The following is a 21829-nucleotide window of genomic DNA, read 5'->3' on the forward strand; positions in this document are numbered from 1 at the left end:
AAAAGCTGCTGCCAAGTGCAAATTGACTTTTTTTTTCATAAAGAGCTGCACTGAATGCATGCAGGTCAGGACTTATAAGAAGCAGTAGCCAAACCGACAACCCTTTTCCATCGCCTAATCAACTTACCAAACAATTAGTTTTAATTAACTGGGTCATTGCTGAAAAAAAAAACTGTATGAGTAAACATGGTCTTAGTTCTCAGAGCCAATTTTGTATTTACCAGGCCAGTCTCAATGAATGGGGAAGGACGGAAGGAAGGAACTGGGGGGAGACCTTTATTAAAGGGACACTTCCCCCCCTTTTGCAACCAGATCTTATTGTAATGATGTTTGGGAGACAAGAAACACTTTCCTTGACCTTGGGTTTATGTGGGTAATATGTGTTTTTAGATATTTTAGTATTGGGCTCACTTACTTCCTTGACTACATGTTGTCTCAGTAAGACAGCCCTCCACCTATCCACAAGGAGGAGCAGTGCATGTGTCCCAGTGTCCATGACACCATGGACACTTTGAAATACTAAAATATCTAAAAACACATATTACCCACATAAAACCCACAGACAAGTGTTTCTTCTCTCCCAAACATCATCAGACATTAATCCCACAGGGGAAATTCTGTTTCAGCTTCATCAAGCTGGTGGCTGGTGTCTTGCACCAGCTGAACAGGTGACCTTATATTAATAATTACCCATAGAGTAATAAAAGGATAGAGACCAAACTGGAGCGCTAGCCCCGCTCCTACGCTATTCATTTCAATGGGAGTTGCTCAGTGGCGTTTTGAAGCACCCGGAAGACTGCCGGAAGTACAATTATAACTCAATGGCGGAAGTTTAGCCTAGCCCGCCGGGGCTGACGCACATGACATCATGAACGTCCGTCCACCTCCATGAAAGTGCTGCAGTTCCTCTTTTCACCAGTCGGTAGTGGCAGCTTCAACGTTGGATAGCCTTACTGGGGACGTGCTATTACCACACGGCCTATCTAGCCACTAGACTAGGCTATGGCTGCTTCTATCTATCTCTATCTCTATCTCTCTCTCTCTCTCTCTCTCTCTCTCTCTCTCTCTCTCTCTCTCTCTCTCTCTCTCTCTCTCTCTCTCTCCAGTAATACCCATTGTTGTCAGAATATGTTGGAGATCTATCTGCCTTTGTCCCGTTCATGCTCATAGTCAAAATAGAGATCTCTGTATCTGTCTGTGTCCTCTTTTTATGCCCCTATGGAAAGTCATCAAGTCATAGTATTGACATCGGTCAGGACAGTTCACACTGAGATTCTGTGCATTCTTCAGGGATCTTCATATATGGTGATATGCATGCCAAGTTTGAACTCCATTGGTCTGACGGTTCTCGAGTTATGCAGGGGACAGAGATTTCGCATATTGGCACAATTTTGGAAACAGTCAACATATTTGGAATTCTAAAGTGCATATCACAAATAACTACATTAACAACAATATCTCTGAACGTTTCTGACCAACTCTGCCAGGGGAAGTCTCTTTTGACATAGTAGCCTAACTAAGACATAATACTGCTGGGTTTTATAGAACTCCTTTGGAGCCAGCAGAGAACTATAATGTTTTTAATACCGCAGTCTGCGCAGCAGGCATTCCTTATTTCAGACGTTCACTGAAGATTCTCTGACTGAGCTACAAGCTCACACTGTATATGAGTTGTGAGCTTGTAGATCTGCTAATTTTACTGAATGTTTTTCTAAAATTCTCTGTGCTCTCCTATTATGGCATGCCCAGAATATTTACGCGATGGTTCAGGTGGTTAATTCCAACAATGAACTAGAAAAAGTGCTCCTCAGGGCACAGGTCTCCACCAGGGCATGCAGGTCAGGTTGTGGCCTCCTGGTGGCGCTATAACAGGCCAATGTGAAAAGGGTGGGATATATTCCTCAGCATAGTAGGAAAGTCTGTGAAAGATTTCACGTAAATAGCACGCTCTGTTCATGATGTGAGGCTTTTTGTTCAAAACGGGCCAATCCTGCAAATTTGAAAGCCAATGTTAGCCAATTAGGATGTAATCTGAAATATCGGACAGATCCGTCTTGAACACATGACTATAGAGATAGTGTGTAACGATTTGCGGGATTTTTGGACAGAATCTGGACGAGTAATATAAAAAAAAAAGTTTTTCAAAAGTCGGCCTCCTGGTGGCACTATAACAGGCCGTTCTGGAAAGTTTGGGGCAGACATTCATCGTTGGCATCTAGGGAGTGTGTGTGCAAAACTTGGCATTGACCGTGTTAACGGTGCTGGAGATTAGCTGTTAACAGACGGACGGACACACGCACACATACACAGACTTACACACACATGGACGGAGTGCAAAACATAGGCTACTCTCTCCCCATGCCTTCGGCCTGGTGGAGACAAAGAAGTAACTTCTTGAAAAATAAATTGTGGGGATGTTCTGTACTCCAGTTTCTTCAAGTCTGTAACCATTCTCTCTCTCTCTCTCTCTCTCTCTCTCTCTCTCTCTCTCCTCTTCTCTCTGACTACTTATTTTCCATTCTGTCTGTTTCTCTCTCTGTCCCTCTCTCTTGTTCTCTCTGTCCCCTCTCTTACTCCATCTCTTTCTCTCATCCTTCCAACCACTTTTAAGGCTACATAAAAGATTCTGCTTTACTGCTATCCAGTCTTAACTGGGTTCCATCACACGGCAACTGGGAGTCTGGGACTGTGTTCCCGGCTTCCCGCTCATTAAAGTCTATCAGTCCCCTCCTCTCAAGGAAATAGTGCCTTGACTGTGTTTCATTTAATACCTTGCACAATGGATGAACCCCATAGCTGTCCACTTCTTGGTGTCTTATTCAGGGTCTGATTGTTGTCGCTACCAGGACACGGTTTTAGAGCCTGGTAAAGCGAGCCAAAGTGAGGCATAGTAAAAAAGAATTTACAATGTTGTTGTTCTTGTCTTTGCATAGTGTATGTATGATAAAGACAGACGGCTTACTAAGTACAGCCAAAACGCAAGCATGTATATAATGCTTGTGGGCACAGTGTCGCAAGAATGCATTTATATTGAGCAATACTGTATGTTCAAGGGCAAAATGTCCTGAGAAGAGTGTGTATGGTACACAATTGAATTAACTGAAATGTCCCAAAGCGACATTCCAGACTTCTCGGGGCATTGTTTACGTCTAGTCCCATTCACTGTGAAGTTGATCTACCCAAATAATTTTATTTACAGTTTAGATCAGCATTTGACACTGTCCAAAGTGCCTTATAATGAATCCACCCGAAAAAGAAAAAAAAAATTCTTGACTTACAGCAGGTATAGTATATCAACAGTAACAGGAGCAAAGGTCAAGGCCACATTTCAGCACAATGTAACTGAAGACTGAACAGCGTTATGGAGGGTATTTGAAGTACATCTAAATGTTTTCCTACAACCAGCTTGCCATTCAGTTCAGTCAAACGAATGAGTGCAGCTTTGGAACTTTTGAATCACTGATGTCACAGCCAAAATGTCAACTTGAAAGATCATTAATAATGTGTTTAGGTTTGATCAATGGAACTTTGTTGTGAGGGGTAAGGGCCGGGGTTTCGTCTAGGAAAACCAGGCAAAGGCAGGTCGACAGACACAATATTTATATAGTATATTTAGCTATTTCTCTGTGTCAAGTGACATTAATTTGTTGTATGAAAGATGAGTACCTCCTCAGTATTTCCATCAATTGTTTATGTTCACATATTTGACTGAGCTGAGTTTATGTGAGGGGAACTTCTTTCATGGAGTGAAAGTGACCTGCGGGAAGAGCAGAGTATTATTATTTTTTTATAAGCTTGTCTGTGTTTTTCTCAGTCTAATTGCATCACTAACTGGTGCTTGGGCACCAGGGGGTGGAAACAAGGAGAACGCTTCCCATGTGAAAGTGTTTCCATCATGGATGGTCGAGAGCCCTTGACTTAATTATGACCAGCTTGCTGCTGGAATAGCTGAGCTCAGGCAGGGTGAGATGGAGAAGCAGCTACAGGCAAGTTTAGAAGTCACACAGGCAGTGTACAGGTATTCAAAGTATAGGGGCCCTTGGAAAGGAGAGGAAAGTTTAGGAAGGCCTGTGCCAGTGGGTCCCAGGTCCCTGACAGCCCCTGATCTAAAGCAGCAACGCTGGGAGGGTAAGACGGGATCGACGGAGGTGACATTTCTGCTGAGAAATACTGACAGAGCTAGGAGTGCCTTCCATGGGAACACTGCATGTTCCGATGGAATAAACAGCACATTCTGTAAGAATGTGAAGCTTGGACCCTTTCACTACGGGTTCATGTGTACCATTGGGAACACATACTGATCCCTCCAGTGTGGTGGGCCCTTTGCATTGGAACCTAAATATGATGTAAGGTAGACAGAAGCCAATTGAACAAAGACTCATTTGTTAAATTGTTATTCTGCCTCACAGTGCCCTCTGTATGGGGCGGGATTTTATGTATGAATGCGTAACGAAAGAAAGGAGAGGAAGGTTTGCAGTTCACAAACTGTTTCCGTGTGTATATCTACAGTACAAGGTTGGCTTTGAAACAGGAGATGGGGTGCATTAAGTTGGAACTTCAGTGACAGACGAACCATCGGTTAGTTTTAGCTGTCATGTGTGGCGCACAGCCGCACATGTCTCAAAAAAGCCTAGTCATTGAAAAGCCATCAATATAATTTAAACCAACATTCTAATAAATCTGAGTTCAACTTGTTTGCTTTCAACTTGAAGTCTACAGCTCAAAATGCAGAAGAGGTCAAATGCTACATCAATATAGTAATTCCAGTTGCACCAACTGGTCAGTGACTAGTAATCACGTAAAAGTGTTTGTTGTGTGCACCACGGGTGTTACTTTAGCTAATTAAATCCCTTCAGTCAGTTAGTCCTCCTGCTGTTGTGAAACAGGGGAGGAGGCTCGTCTCTCTTCATTCTACAAGATTGGTGCCAAGATTGACAGGCAGGACACAGGGCACTGCACAGATCAATAGACCCATATGAGGTGTGTGGTCTTTATTTAGGACATTGTGACGGGCTCAATTGTAGGACAGACGTAGTGCAGCATGTGACGCAACGCCGCTGCACGTGATGCACCGCCAACAGCCCTTTGCTTGCATGGAACAAAAGAGAAATGGACGTGCCATACCAGTTTCAGGTTCGATTTTCTGTTTCAGTCATGCGTCCTGTGTGCAGCATTGATTCACTTGATGCACAAGTGTATAATTGGTGTGATGCAGGGGACTTAAGACCATATGGTCAATGAGGAACTTTCCGGAAGTGAGCGGTGCCCCCCCCCCCCCCGCTCACTTTGTCAGACATCATCATCATGAAAGGCAGCACTCACTTCAGTGTGATTTTTGAGGGAGCTTCAGACATGTCATGTGGCACTGGCAGCTGAGTACTGGACTTCTTATGTTTGCTTTAAGCATGCCACCCTGTGACACAAGTGTGATGTTTGAGGGGCGCTAGCCCCTCCTATGCCCCTATGTGTTGGTGTGTACCACATTTGTGATGATTTGATTGGCCGGTTTTGTGTGTTTGTGTGTACCACATAGTGATGATTTGATTGGCTGAGCACGAATGTGATGTATGATAAGAGCGCCACTCACTTCACACAAGTGTGTTTTTTGGAGGAGCGCTAGCCCCTCCTATATTCAGCTATTTGTGTAGATTTTCGTCTTACACATTCCCATTGATAATGAATGGAGAATTTACATCATGTGTCTGAGAAAATCTGCTATTTTCGTCCTATACAAACATTAAATTCCCATTGACAATGAATGGACAATTTTACATCATATTGTCTGAGCCAGGGGGGCAGTCAGACAGATATTTTGTGAAGCCACTAAGGAAATTGGGACTTCCTGAAAGTTCATATAATGGCCTGTTGTGGCGCTGTCATTGGGCCCAAAAAACCCTATAGCTCCATAGAGATCCATGTACCAACTTCACCTACGTAGACTGTATTACCTTAATAAACATGGTCATGAATACTTTCTGCTTCCAGTCACTAGTTTAAAGTCTCATTTCTCATGTCATAATATTCTTTTTGGAAAATTATGGTCCCATTTATTAAAAAGATTACCATAAAGTCGAGTATGTTCTGAGGGGCGTGGCTACCGTTACAGTCTATGATCGGGATCCACCCCCGTTCGAGTCAAAATAAAAACCCACGAAGAAGGGGGGAAGTCCCGCCTCGTTGTCTGGGCCAGCCAATGGCCAGCTGGGCCCAAACGGATAGAAAGATGGCGATTTACAATTCAAGGACTGAGAGGCTTCATCTTACGTCCATATCAGACCCGGAGAACACCTTGTTCATATTTTTTTTTACAGTCTATGGTCTGAGCAGATAGACATGTTAACCGATGATAAGAGCGCCCCTCACAAAATCACACAGGGGTGTGATTTTATAGACACATTCAGAGACGGGTCCCCCGGTCACAGCGAACGTATCTGCGGTGTAAACAGCCAGGTCTTCTACTACATTGAATGTGAAAGTGACTGATAGTCACTGATAGCTTGAGCAGACTGTTAGTCTGCTCAAACGTTACTCTTTTACCTGCTTTTTACTAACACACTGAATTATAAACAATAAATGCCCTAGTGAATGGGCAAACCTGACTCTCCGCTCCTGAGTTGTGTATCAGTCGCCACAATACATAACGTCAGTCTTACCCAATACCCAATCTTGGGTAAACGGGCTGTACTCCTACAGCTGTACAACACAGTCTGTGCTTGGGTACTGAGGAAGGTTAAGCTGGTACTTCTGCTCCAAGCCAGGGGGCACAAACCTCCCTCCCAGGAAGTGATACTGTCCTCTGAACAGGGTGGCTGATTTCTTGGGTGCAGTGAGAGAGATGAGCATGTCAGGCTCTAGTCCACCTGCACTGCCCTGCTCCACGTCCCAACCTGAGGGGATGTCGATGCTAGCTACTGGCACGGTGGTCTTCTTCAGCACGTCAAGGATGGAACCAAATGGCTCCCTCACAGCCCCTTTGAAGCTGAAGCCAAATATCGCGTCTATCACCAGGTTGTAGGTCTCATCAATCAATTTGGCCTCAGGCATTTCAGAGAGGAAGGGGATCTCCATTTTCTCACACTGTGTGGTCAGGCCATGGAAGAGAGACTTGTTTGGCCTTTTGGGGTACAGTATGGTAGGCTCATATCCAAACAGTTTAAGATGTCTTGCGCAGACCAGACCATCGCCTCCATTGTTACCAGGTCCACAGATCACCAGCAGTGAAGGTCTGCCTTTGACCAAAGAACTGAGTGGGTAGGCCCTTGTAACTGCTGTGGCACAGCTGAGGCCAGCCAGTTCCATCAGCTGGTCCACGCTGAAGCCATACTCAATGAAGAGCTCCTCATCAATGTGCTGGGCCTCCTCCTGCCCAAGGTACTTGATCGACTGGGACATATCGGAGGCTAATGGCCAATGGGCATGCCCCAAGCTGGGAAAGGATTGTGGGTGTACGTGCCTTCACCAGGAACTCAGTCCAAACAGAGTCTGCAGACTCAACATCCAACTGGATGTGCCTAACGTTAGTTTTATAACTATTTGAAATGCCCTGTATAAATAAAATAAATAAAACTTGTGTAGTCGTGCAGCATTAGCTTGATTGCACTGTTTATGTAAATATTTCCTAGGGGGCGTTCCGTTTATATACCGGTAACTAATTTATATAAACACACCCCTAGACCGCATGCATCCGTATCAATGCACCAACAACAACAATGTATTATACCATTTGTGTTTTAGTTTTTCCCACGGCAAGTAAGAGGAGCACAACTTTACTTTAAAACAACGCAGATTCAGATGCATGGCATTCACTTTCCAGCAGCTTCCGTGATTGGCCAACCTGACCCATACGTCAGCAGTTTCTGACATCATCAGAGATCCCCATATCTCCATATTTAGGAGATTGGTTGTACAGTATATTAGTGTACCTGATGACTACATCGGAGCTGTGTCTGGCAACGCAGTCGTGCGTATACATGGAGTAGAGGACTCTGCACACAGCCCTGGGGGACTCCTCTCTCTGTATTGAGGGTCAGAGGGTCTGACTTGATGTTACCCATTTTCAGAATGGTCCAGGATAAAAAGTCCAGTATCCAGCTGCACAGGCCTAGGTCAGCTGAGCTTCATGTCCAGTCTGGCAGCTACTATGTTGAATGCTGAACTCCACAAACGGTTCTTCCCCACATCAATATGCTTGAGGGCAGTGTGTAGTCAGTTTTGACTTTGCACATTCTGATTAAGAGATATCTGGTAATTGCATTTCTGCTTATGCACACCAATTAGGAACAATTTAAAGATTGACATGATCGAGCCCTATAATATAAATGGAACTCTGTGGTTATATAAAGTTTAACCAGAGTTTATGGCAGTCAATCATGTAAGCAGTCAGCCAAATTAAAAACATCTCTCACTTAATCTCTTTTATTAGTTTTCCATTTGCTGTCAGGTACCTGTCTTTTCATACAGAGTTCATTCTGCAACGTGTAATGCGTCACTGACATTCTTTGGTAGGTTGGTAAAGGGAAGTGCACTTGATGTTGGAAGTGCACGGTGATGTTTTTTCCACTGCACGTTCTATCGAGTCTGAGGATAGAGGAAATGTCTGGACACAGCTGGCGTAACAAGTCTCTCTGTCAGAGCCTGTTAAGTGCCATGGTTGTTTTCATACATATCCGCACTACAGGTAGACTATAGGTACACAGTAAAATCCTCAATTCCTCTTTGGTTTTTCACACATTTCACTGTCACTGGCCTCACACTCCCGCCTAGGGTAACGAGAGGGAACGTGAAAACTGCCATATACAGTAATAGCAGAAAAATGGCAAGTTGGTTAAATGCTAGAGGCGCCATGACAGTTTTCCATGTCGTTTTTCACAGACCAAACAGATGCGGCGAGCAATGGATTGGGAATTGTATGGACGCTGAAATAATAGATCTACCTACTTGCTCAGGGGATAAATTGAATCTTGACCTTCAGGTCAAAATCCGTGTCCTATCCTGTGTCTAGGTGAGACATGACATGATCAAAATACAACAACTGTCACTGTCTTAATTATTAAAATTCAGTTTGACTGCTGAAAACGATTTACCAGACTTTTAATCAACCCCCCTTCACTGCCGAGATTGTTGTATTACCTTTAGAGCATACGCTGAATTATTTGGGCTTTTAATCCGCGAAAATCGAGCGAAAAAAGCTTCCTCAAATTGTTATGAATGATCGCACCACCCGCCATCTTGGTACACCCGGAAGACGCAGCACAGGACCCTCCTCCATGAGGCGTTGAACCCCATTCGTTTGCATTGGCCTCAATTTCCCAGAAGCCCTAGCAGCCCACAGCATGTGACGATTTCCGGTTTCATCGTCAAAACAAATGCATCTACTCTCTTTCTCCGCGGCGAAGACGGATTTTCTATTTATTTTTTACATTACGGCGGATTAAACACATAAAACAAAAGGCGTGTATGTCCGATATGGCAGCGACATTAACCTGGAGTAATCCATTCCCGGCACGGAAACTGTTAAGAGAAAAAGTTACATAGTTTATGCTTTAAAGATATACTTTAAAGATATACAAATAAACTTGCCCTGACTATCTCCCTCCCAAAACAACAGTAGTTATTTTGTAGGTTTTCATTTGTACCCCAGAGGCCTTCCTCTTAGGTATTCTCTGCATTCCAGCTCCATAAGAGCTATGATGTATAATATCAAGGCAATTTGAAACAGCCCGGGGGGAGAAGGCTGATGCCATGGTTCATTTTTCACATGTCTATGGCAATAGCCTTCCTTCTTTGAGGGACTATACCTGGGAACAGAGGCTAATGAAAGGGATTCATGGTCATTTGAAGTCCCATGGGGAGCTTTGTGAGATAGAGGGTATTGCACTGCAGTACACGTGTAAGCTATGATGGACAACAATGAAAACCACATCTGTTCCTTCTCCAGAGCCACCGTTCACTGAATCGTGTTGTTTACAGCAGTGACTTTAATTTAATTTTGGGAATACGATGCCGGTTACCAACCTGTAGCTCCATTCAGAGATTCTTCAACATTGCCTGCGATCAAGAAACAACAGTTACATCTGTCCATATTCTCTGTATCACTGTAGGAATTTGACCAATTTCCAGGCACTAGCTGATGCATTTTGATGGTTAGCGAAGAGTACACACCGAAGAAATACAACCGAGAGAGAGGCCGCTTACGAGGATGAATCTTGAGCCATTCCAAGTCAGAGGTTAAGCTAAAGCAATGCATTCTGAGTTACTTGGGTTCCATCATGTGGAGTTAACTCCATGTGACAGCATGTGCCATGCCACTGCACCGCAACTGGAAGCTCACTCGCATAGAATGGAAGTGAACGTGATGTGACCACCACACCCACTTTGAATGATTATCAATGGATAATCACCAGTAGGTTACTTATCAAGACGATCTTATCCTATTGCATGTAGTCTGGGAGCCTACTGGCTGCGATTAGGAAACACGGAAGTGACTGCGCGACGTGTGAATCAGCCATCGCCATAAACTCTGTGGCAGCCCGAGCCTCTGTCCGCTCATTTCTGTTTGCTAAATGTGTTTGTACATTACATGAGGCAGTCAAACGGTTGTATTTTTAATTTTGGGGGGAAAATCCTTTACCCTATTCTCCTCTCCTAACTGCACAGTCAAACACTGTCTTAATTTTGCGAGTGTACACAAATGGACCCTCACACTCAAAACAATTCTTTGCCCTGCTCTCCCCTGTTCTCCCCTCCCCTCCCTTCTTCTCTCCCCCCTCCCTTCATATCAAGTCGAGTCACATTTATTTTTATACTGTAGCTCATTTCACACGACAAGCTCAGACTCAATGTGCTTCAATGAAACACAATAGAGTAGGCGTGCACGCATCCGCCTGGGTGACAGCAGACAGCTGGCATTTTAGCATGGGGGGTCAGATCAACATATGGAATGAATTCTCTACTGGCCATATGGAGCGTGTCTTGAGTGTACAGGGTCTGATGAGGTCTGGCCATATATGGAGCGTGTCTTGAGTGTACAGGGTTTGATGAGGTCAAATCAACATATGGAATGTCAGAACAGGTCAACTCCATATATGGAGATTTAAGGGTGGCAGCAAGGGCAGTGTCTTGAGTGTACAGGGTTTGATGAGTGCCCAGGTAGGCTGCCAGGCACGGCTGCACTAATAACTTTAGGACGATCCCGTTTAGAGTTCTCCATATATGGAGATCTAAGGGTGTCAGCGGGGGCAGTGTATTGAGTGTACAGGGTTTGATGAGTGCCCAGGTAGGGCTGGGCCTTAACTTTCAGGCCTGATGAGAACTCTAGTTTTCGCCGGCTGCAGGGCGCGGCTGCACTAATAACTTTTTTATAAACAAGTAAGACGCGCAAATGCGGGAAGCGAACGCAGCTCGTAAATTGCAATAACAACAATTAGAATAAATTACGTACTTTTTTTTTCTTTTTAGTTAGTAATTTCTTTAAGTTTTCTACTGTGTGTGTGTGTGTGTGTGTGCTACAGCTGTGGTGTGGTGTCACAGCGGGACAGACAGACACACAGACACACACACAGACATGATCTGCAGGGTCTCATAGTTAGTTCGCAATTATTATTATTAATATATTTTTGAGGGGTGCGATTTTTGTCTTACACAAACATTAAATTCCCATTGACAATGAATGGAGAATTTACATTATATGTGGACATGCAAATCGGCTATTTTTGTCCTATACAAATTCCCATTGACAATGAATGGATGATACAGTACAATAAGAGCGCCCCTCACTTCACACGGGTGTGATTTTATTTATAAATAACTACCGGTACACACTCCACAATGAAAAAAGGTAGGTTTTTAGTTTGCTGTGACTAAAAGCACCATAACCTGATTTAGAGTTTATCCTTTGTCAGCAGACTTTTGTCAGATGATCTAAGGGTTCTGGGTGGCACATATGGGTCAAGCTTATCCATTCCCTTCCCTTCTCCTTTCCTCTCCTCCTCCATCACCAAATAATAACTGGCTGCTGGTCAACCACATGAGATGCACTGGGGAAAGTCTTGGTGTGGCACGCCACCACCCTGTTGCTAGGAACCAGATCGGGCCCGGGGGAACATCTGTCCAATAGCGGGCGAGGTGCTGAGACGACACGCTGCTGGTTTTGGGTGGTGCACGGCCACTCTTCTATGCCTCTATTTTTGGACAGCTTTCCTGCGACCAGATGGAGAGCTGGTCTGGCATGGATGCAAAGAGTCGGCTGTGGTCAGCTAAGGAGAATAGCAGATCTACAAGTTCACAACATATCGCAGTGTGATCAGGCATTGTAAACATTGTGCTAAGTCGTCTAATTTTGGTGTGTAACGAAGTATAATTCAGACATTACAGTCTATCTTGTGTTGGTATCTTGGTGGCAGCAGCCACAGATAGGAACCTCTCAGACTGATAAGAGGTTGCCTGATAATTAAAGGTTATTTAGTTGAAAATAGGCGTTGTGCTGCTATACTTCGTTAGTCATTTAAAGAAATGTTTCACTGCAAGTAGCACATGACAATAGAAAAAGTGTCACATAATATAAAAAGGCCCAGTTTTTGAATTGTATCGTCTTCTTGAAAACTTATTTTTTACTTGTTTATAACTTGTTAAAAAATATTTAATTTAAATCAAAATGTAAAGAAATCGATATATATTTAGAATCATGACCAAGGGTCAGCATTTGGGAATCCCCCTCGTGTGGAAATGTTGTTGATGTTTGCTTTCTGCCGACTGAGTTTGTATATGTGACTCATGAGTCATGACCTCACTATGGGTTCTGTGGAGAGTCCATGGCTTGGCTGGCACTATCCAGTGAATAGTTATATCTCCTGTATATAGGCCACAGTGATGACTGTCTAAAAGTTTGAACTAAAAGATATTTGATTAACAGTTTGACTGCGGAAAACGATTTATCTGACTTTTAATCAACCCCCCTTCACTGCCGAGATTGTTGTATTACCTTTAGAGCATACGCTGAATTATTTGGGCTTTTAATCCGCGAAAATCCAGCAAAAAAAGCTCCCCTGGTTTGTTATGATCCGAGTGAAGCATCCACCATCTTGGTGCACCCGGAAGACGCACACAAGACTGGTCTCAATGAGGCGTTGCACCCCATTCGTTTACATTGGCCTCAATTTCCCAGAAGCCCTAGCAGCCCACAGCATGTGACGATTTCCGTTTTTTTTTATCACAACAGATGCGCCTACTCTCTTTCTCCGCGGCGAAGAAGAATTTTCTTTTTTTTGTTTACATTACGGCGGATTAAACACATAAAACAAAACTCGCGTATGTCCGATATGGCAGCGACATTAACCTGGAGTAATCCATTCAAAGCACGGAAACTGTTAATCGAAAATGTAATCAATATAATTACTGTTAAGGAGATAATATATAGTTGCAGCCCTATAAGAGATGTACTAACTGTAGATGTACAATACTTGTACCGGTAGTTATTTTATAGATTATTTTGTGAGTTTAGGTCCTGGGGAGATTTTCTTGTTTGGTTCTTAAGATGAAAATGTTTGGGAACCCCTGCAATACACCCAAATATTGCACACATGATTTACTTACGGTACGATTGAACATCCCCCCCAGGAATATCCATAATATTTCAAATGCTTCAACTCCATCCTTATTTAAAGAGCCTCATGTCTGGGATTATGTCATCCATTTGTGTTGTCTATTCAAATGTGGGATGTATTATAAATCTGAGAAGTGTGTGGTTTACATGTCCTTTTGATCACTTGATGGCAAGGATTCAAACATCTGCTCGATGTTTCCTCCTATGGATTCCTATATCAGTTCTGGTTAAAAAGGCAGGCCACCTTGTCAGTTCGATGTCATCATCATGGCGTGACCTTTGAACTACAACACTGGCTAATCATGTATTGTACATATTGAATATTGAATTCTGACTGAGAAGTAGCTGATTGGGTGAAAAAAAGAAGCAGTAATTCCTTTGATTTTGACCAGTCGGCTGCACCCGATTCGACTGTTATCAATAGACAAGAGCGCAGTGATCACTTAGGAATCAGTACGATTGTTTTCGACGAGTATGGGCATGCTCTGCCGACTGAAAAGAAAACCCCGACAGGATTAAGGTTGGCGAACATGCGTTAATATTACTACCGCGCTGCGACATGCTTGCGGTTAAGTTTAGGGGAGGGTATGAGGAGGCTTGTCGTTTTTAGTAGGCAGTAGACCAAAACGACAGGATTAAGGTTGGCGAACATGTGTTATTAGGACCGCGCTGCGACATGCTTGCGGTTAAGTTTAGGGGAGGGTATGAGGAGGCTTGTCATTTTCAGTAGGCTCCCAGTATGTCCAGTAGACCTGACTAGACCAATAAGATCGGTTAACGTGTCATCAACGCCAATCGCAGCCAGTAGGCTCCAGACGAGCCGATCGGCTAGATAAGATCGGCGTAAGTAACCTACTGGGAATTATCGGTTGATTTTCGGTCGAAACGGCTGTCAACACAGTAGTGTCAGTGTCATTGATTTACTGCCATAGTAGAGATCGATTCTACACATACTGTACTGGTTTAATACACGCTTCATGGAACATATTATTCATGCAAAAACGACTTGACCAAATTGTGAACCAAAGAACAAAAAATATCCCAACTGGCATGCGTTAATAATAGTCATAAAAGCTTCACCTGTCCTCTGTGCTCCGCATAGCAAGGCACCTGTGCTACGAGTTATGGCTTCATTTTCTTTTCATGCAAAATCCTGTATCAGGAGGACATGGAAGCTCTGGTCCTGAGGTTTCTGTTCAGCTGCCAGAGACTGCAGCCCTGCCTGCAACCCTGCCTCCCGTATCCCCCAGCACTCAGTGCTGGTGGGATATAAGCTGGCATTCTTGGTCAAGTGCAAATTTAATTGCCATTGAAGACTGTTAACAGAGTTGTCTCCAGCCAGAAAATGAATTCATTTTCTATGTCATATTCTTGGAGGATCTGGGGGAAGACGGCATCTGCTCAGAATAACCGGCCTGTCACTTCTCTAAGGAGCCATCTTTCAACTATACAGAGCTTTCAATGACCACGGTGGAAGTATGACTGGTGCAACAAAGTTCATGTCATGGACCCCCAAAATGATATTTTTGGGCTGCGGACACCCATCTAAAAATATTTCGTGCTACAGAAGAGTTAAAAATGTTCACTTAAAAAAAACAAAATGTCAAAGATTTGCACACATCTGTATGACCTTTAAAATAAATAGCAGCTCAATTTAGCTACTACACTGCTGCTCAAAGTGGGGCCTGGGGTCCTTGAGGGGATTCCAGTAAGTTTAAATACTAGCATGTATATTGACTTTCTGTCTTTTCGCTATTCAAATGGTCTTCTCTTATGGGGGTCCCTGGCACAAAATCTTTTCAAATGGGGGTAAAACACATGTCAATCTGGGGATCCTTGACATGAAAAAAGGACTGCTAGCTCTGCTATAAGGCCAGCCATGCAGGTATGGTCTGGGTCACATGCTAGCTCTGCTATAATGCCAGCCATGCAGGTATGGTCTGGGTCACATGCTAGCTCTGCTATAATGCCAGCCATGCAGGTATGGTCTGGGTCACATTATCGTACTGAGATCATTCAGAGGTGCTCTACTTTTCTGTTTTCAGTGGCAGATGGGATCAGAAAATCTTCCATCCAATATTTTGTCTAGACCTTCCAGATACTTCACGTTTTATCTCTTAGCTGCTTTTTTTGCTAGGTTTTATTGCCATTTTGGAATTTCAGTAAAGGCAGTAGAATTGTTCTGTTTATGATACCAAGCCTTTTATTTTTTTCATGGGACATTTATTATATGCCTATGCATTCCTCAGTTCATGTTGATATATATCTATATAAAATAATTATTTTACCTCTAATCCCAATTCCATTTTCATCACATTTACAGTACATGACAAATAAGAAGAAGAAAAAAAAAGGATTATAAAGTACAATGGATGTTCATGATGTGCAGATGACTAACATCCATCCATTCTGTATCATACCAATATGTGGCTTATCTTTAAAATAGTAAATATTACTTGGTTGGAGTTATAGCAAAGCATAAGAAATGAGGATCATAAAGAATATTTCATGTATGTTTGGGTTATGTTTTTTTAACAGGTGAGGTTCAGTGTGCCCTGCACACTGTTATCCTTTATACTGATTGCATTTGACCAGAAGTCATAATTATCTGAAAGCAGTGGTCTGCCAAATGCACAGATATAAATGCCCTAGTTTTAACTTTTTTTGCATTCAGTGAATGAGTGATGTTGGATTTACAGCTAACTTGTTGGACTGCTGGCTTGTGTAGAATAGAATAGAATGTTTCCAGAGACGGATCATACCCATTTCTGCATGCTGAAACTTTCAAACGAACCAGGGCAAAGGGAAATGCTAGCCACCCCCTCCCCCCACCTCTTTAAATACTTTCATGATTTTTATCATTATTCAGTTGTATTGTCTGAAGGAACCCAAACCAAAATAGATTTTACTCTTACCTGGACACAAGATGTAACAATAATGTAAAAGTTCCTTGAACGCTTGAACGTTGCACTTGCATAGCACATAAGCACAGAAGACACTGTACAGAATGGTGTACAGAGCGAAATCTGGTTCATTGCTTCACACTGCCAGCTGCTGCGTGCATGGTGACATTGATGCTTTAATAATGTGTGGCTTCAGCTCACGCTCAGGTTCCTACACATCCTTACCTCAAGTCCTGGCCTATAATTCATACTCTTGTAATCTAGCCAGCTAAGCCAGCTGTGGCTTGGCTGAAAGACAGACAGGCAGGTCCTTTAGAACCGTTCTGCATTCTATTGGCCACATTCAAAACACACTGTGTAATATAGGCAACTGGCCCTGTTATTCGCCACTCCACAGACTAACTCCTTTGACCATCAAAGTGTCAGCCATGATGTTTAATCAGCAGCTGAACGCTAATCTGGGCAGGGACCGGCTAAGCCAAAGCAGCAAAAAAAGGAGCAAATGTAGCAAAAAAAATAAAAATAACGTTTCTTTTGTTTATTTGATAGCAATCTGGGAAGGGAAGTGGGAACCCATCGACAAAAAAAAGAAAGCAAGAATTTTCCTCTGGGGGCTCCACCCAATTCCCCATGTAGAGACCGGATGTCAGTTACTGACATTGATTGATATACTTATTTCTCCCACCTCCAACTTTATGAGGCGATGCTGTAATTAGTTTTGATAATGATGCAGTAACTTCATGCATGTGTTTTTGTTATATAATCCAGCAGCCCCCGGCACAGTTTAAATCAAGGCCGTATCACTTGTTTTTGTGTGGTCTGGTTTGAACTCCCTTTATCCACTGAGTCATATCACTGGGATCTATGGCATTGAGTACTGTTTTGAATCGTTTGAAATCGTGACCCCACTTATGGCTTTACACTGTCTGTATAAGAACTGATGTGATCTCCCACTGAAGGAACAGATGACAAAGTAGAATCATGGGATTTTAAAATGATGTACTGTCATGCTCTCTGCGATCTTTTAGATGTATTCATTGACATTTAGAATGAGGTCAACAACAGCAGACCAGACCAGTGTTCATAAGAGCCACTTGGGACTTGGGAGATGTGATGGATTTGACCAGAGGATGGGAGTATCTATGGGTTCAGTGACTCCTAGCTGTTGCATTCCTCCATTGCACTCGTTCTTAATGCCGTAAAAATCTTTGGCCATGTTACACCTCTCTCAAAGGAAGCCTTGTTTAAACTTGTTGAAAAATCCTGTCACTGTCACTACTGTGTGTGCTTTAGAGGTGGATGGATGAGCCAGTTTCCACTGGAACTGAAATAGCTTGGACAAATTAAGGCTAGTGCTGGAAATGCTTTCCTTTTACATGGAAAAACAACTTGTGATCAAAGAAAAGTACACAACTAAATATGCCCTTTTAACATGACCCAACCGAACTCAAACTGCAACTTCAAAAAACTAACTCACCCTAACCCGGCCTAAAAGCTTCGTAATCCCAACCTGAATATTTTCATAACCCCAACTCCAAAAAATATTTAATCAATTTAATCAATATAATAAGTTCATTAGGTAGAACAGTCGATTCTTTCTGGTTTTACAATCCTCCTGGAGACTTTCAAGGTAGTAAATTATGCTACGCACGCATGCACACATGGGTCATGGACGCACCCATGCACGCACACAGATCGGTTCCAGGTTTATTTATTTGTCATTAGAGTTTGCTCCACATGAGCTGTTTCACTGAAACAACTCTCTGCAACTTTATTGGTCACAGGACACTTTCCCTCAGCACATAAAAAGCAAGTGGTCATTCCATTTGAATTGTTCGTCAGAAAATTATCCAGTTCACTCAAACAAAGGCCTGCACAGTGAGAGCTAGCTGTCTAAAACTGCATGCAGCCTTTTATTACCAATGAGCACTCTTCTCTTTTGTCAATCTCAGCTATGTGTGACACACAATCTTCTGTCAAACCTGGCTTTGCGTTTTCACATTACATTATAGCTTCTGCGGTACTGATGTCCTCACCTTATCCCATCACAGTGGCCTGAAATGCACTCATCATGCTCACCAGTTACAGTACCTCCTTCCCCTCTGATGATTTCATTTTGGTTCACTTCATGCATACAAAGGAAGAATGCTAGAATTCAAGGTTGGCAAGGACCGTAAATAATGTGACAGTTCTGATTATATGATTTCAAGCACTTTCAATGTGTGTTTATGCCTCGTAAGAAGTCGTTATGGTATTAATATTTTGCATGTGATCTGGGTGCTTTGGACAAACATGAAAAGACTAGGTAATAAAGAGTGTGTTGTTTTGCAGCCAGGATGCGTCACTCTCTGGCAGATCCAGTTGTTATCCATTAAAGTTCCCCAGATATTCTCAGGATGCTGTCGTTGATCTTATTTGTCGTTGTCTATCTGGTTTCCAACCTTGGTCCGGCATCCTGTCGGTCACAAGTCCGTCGCATCACTTAAGATTGCCACACTTGCCGTCACAATCATAATCTTTGTCGTTGAGAAAATGCAATCTTGGCAGGAAGAATTTAGATATCATGGAGACAGCCAGAGAGCAGGTCTGGTTATAGTTGATGTGTTCTCATTGGCGATGCATTCCTTCTGCAGACTGTCCTCAGCTTGCATCCGACAAGAGATTAATGGAGTCTGAATGTGCTGATGCTTTTACTCATGCATTGTTTGAGATCGCGCCGATTTGGTGGGCTGCTGAGCCAGAGGCTGTGGTCTCACTTCACTGGAATCAATCACTACTGCTTTAAGGGCTGAACAGAAGAGTACTAGAAGAATTTAGGCTGAGAGTTGTCTTGTTTCTAGGCCACCCAAATATCAAACGCTCATACAAGACACCCAATTACCCACTTTAATTGTTTATAATTTGAAAATGTGTTTTCAAATTTGTTCTGTGAAAATAGCAGAATAGCATGTGATTAATTTGCTCTGGGTTGACTTTTTGAACAAGACAAGTTACATTTTGGGAGGTGATGAAGAGACCTCACAGGGATTCAATCTAGCATTTGTGAACTTTCTCTCATGATAGGTCCTTGGATTATGACATTTTCTACCTCCAACACTTGAGAGATGACAATCTATAGTGACAATGACAATCCATAGTAATGATATGGGGTACTACTACTAACCCCATTAACAGTAAGCTGAGTTAAACCAATTAAGTAAAATATGTCTGGCATTTTCTCAGGTAGTGTCGCCACTCGCCAGTCACTGACTCCAGAGATCCGGGGCTAACGTGGCATACCTTATAAAGAGCAGCTGTCTCTTGGTCTCTCCAGCTTCCTGCATGCATCCATGCTACTTTCTTTAAGCCTGGCAGTGAGTGAGGCTCCGCGGTTGGCTCCCTTGCTGCGTGTGTTTCCTTGTCTGTTTCCAGCCCTGAGGTGAGATCTCTGAGCGGAGAGCTCAAGAGCACTCAAGGACAAGCACATCTGGAAAGTCTACACTAGGCTCTGTGCGCCAGCTATCTGGCTGGTGAGTGATAATGAAAAGCAGGACCCCACTGCACCTCTCCTGTTGGCTGTTTAGCATTAGTTAAGCTAATCTTCTGTGGTCTTTTAACATACTTGTATATAATACTAGCAGCTGCACACAAGCTGAGGCAAAGTCAGCCCAGTAAATTATCCTGTTCTTAATGTTTTGATGACTCAGAATTTATGCACTCGAGAGTATTAAAGCGAGAATCAAACTGTTTATTGTTTATGTTGTCAAGACAGCAGGGATAAACCTAAAATACAATTATACGCTTAGGCAGAAGGGATTCCATAATTACACTTTACTTGGCTGATATTGTCTGCAGAATCGATGAATTCTAATGTTAGCCACGCTGTGGGAAATATGTCATGCATACATTCATCTGATAGGTGGTTAGTGGTTTCAGAATGACCAAGCTACTTCCTCTCCCCATGGGAAGTCAGTGACAGACAGTGCAGTCACATGGCAATCCACTTGTTGAAGCTGCGTGAGGCTATTTGTGACATCACAGCATGTTTATTTAAGGCTGTGCAAACTGGACATAGTGGTTTTTCAGTCCAGAGCATGCCAGCATTCACAAACTCATGGTCATGAATCTTTCCTGTGCACATGGATGAAAACGCCCTTTTACCAAAAGCACTGCACGAGCGAAGCCTGTGGCATGACGACTGTGACTTCTCAGGCTATGTGGGGTCAAGCCCTTCGGATGCTCTCTCATCTCGCCTAAACCTCACCCATGTCCCAACTATGGTTGGTCGTTAGCTGAGAACGGTATAGGCAGGTGTGTGAACAACACCAGGCAGGCCCCATTCACAAGAAGAGGCCTCAGGGGAAAGGCAGCAGCAGAAGATTTATGCCACGTTTACATCTCGAGTGTACGTATGTGGAGATTTACGGTCTCCCTGGATGGTTCCACCTTTAGAGCTGAGAATTTGTCAGATTTCAACAAGACAGTTGGTTGTTTACAGAGGAGGTTAATGATGTTAGACAATACTGTAGCAGCCGGATGAGCATAGCAGTGCGTGGCATGCAGGCACCGCAGTCCTTGAGGAGGATGTCATGACTCAGAAGAAGATGCAGTATACACTCAGTCAATACTTTTTGTACTTTAAAAAGAGGCTTCAATTGCACCAGGCTTGCCTTCCTTTGGCTGAGGCGCAGCAGTAGACTCACTTTTTTCTCAGTCCTCCTTTCTATTATAATTATTTATATTTTATTTATATTTATGGTTCATTTTAACATCATGCTGGGCCACATGATTAGATTCCTGGAATTTAGATACTCAGATTTCTAATCCTTTTTCTTGAAAATAAATAGAGGGAGAACAGCCAAAAGCTATCCGCAATTTGCTACACAAAGCTACAGCAAAATTAAAAAAAATTGCTTACAGCAAGTACAATTCTAGTCTAGACACAGAGTCACATTCAATGTACTATTATGTAATTCATTTGTATGCTACAGAGATGCTACCTTTGCTACCTTTAAACACATCTTAAATCCAAGGTTTTTTTGTATACTATGTAAGTAGTCTTGAGAAAAAAATGCTATTTGTCCCAAAGTGAAGCAAAGAAAATGTGTTTCAAAAAGTGTGTGTGTGTGTGTGTGTGTGTGTGTGTGTGTGTGTGTGTGTGTGTGTGTGTGTGTGTGTGTGTGTGTGTGTGTGTGTGTGTGTGTGTGTGTGTGTGTGTGTGTGTGTGTGTGTGTGTGTGTGTGTGTGTGTGTGTGTGTGTGTGTCACAAACATGTTAAACTATATCAATCAAATTTCAGTCATCGACCACTTGGGGTCACTCTTTTTCAAAGGGGGTACATTTTCTG

General features: G+C 43.0%; 2 protein-coding genes across 2 annotated transcripts in view; both read right to left on the minus strand.

The window, feature by feature from the left end:
* The window catches only part of srsf5b (serine and arginine rich splicing factor 5b), a 327173-nt gene that overhangs the window by 88471 nt on the left and 216873 nt on the right, over positions 1–21829 (minus strand). The window lies entirely within an intron of this gene.
* LOC310876743 (NAD(P)H-hydrate epimerase-like) lies at positions 6688–7392 on the minus strand (the record flags this gene model as incomplete). Its single annotated transcript, XM_083790373.1, has 1 exon — positions 6688–7392. The coding sequence occupies one exon, from the start codon at positions 7390–7392 to the stop codon at positions 6688–6690; it is 705 nt and encodes a 234-aa protein (XP_083646499.1).

The sequence above is a fragment of the Protomyctophum parallelum genome (assembly GCF_964188405.1).
Source record: "Protomyctophum parallelum genome assembly, chromosome: 19".
NCBI lineage: Eukaryota > Metazoa > Chordata > Actinopteri > Myctophiformes > Myctophidae > Protomyctophum > Protomyctophum parallelum.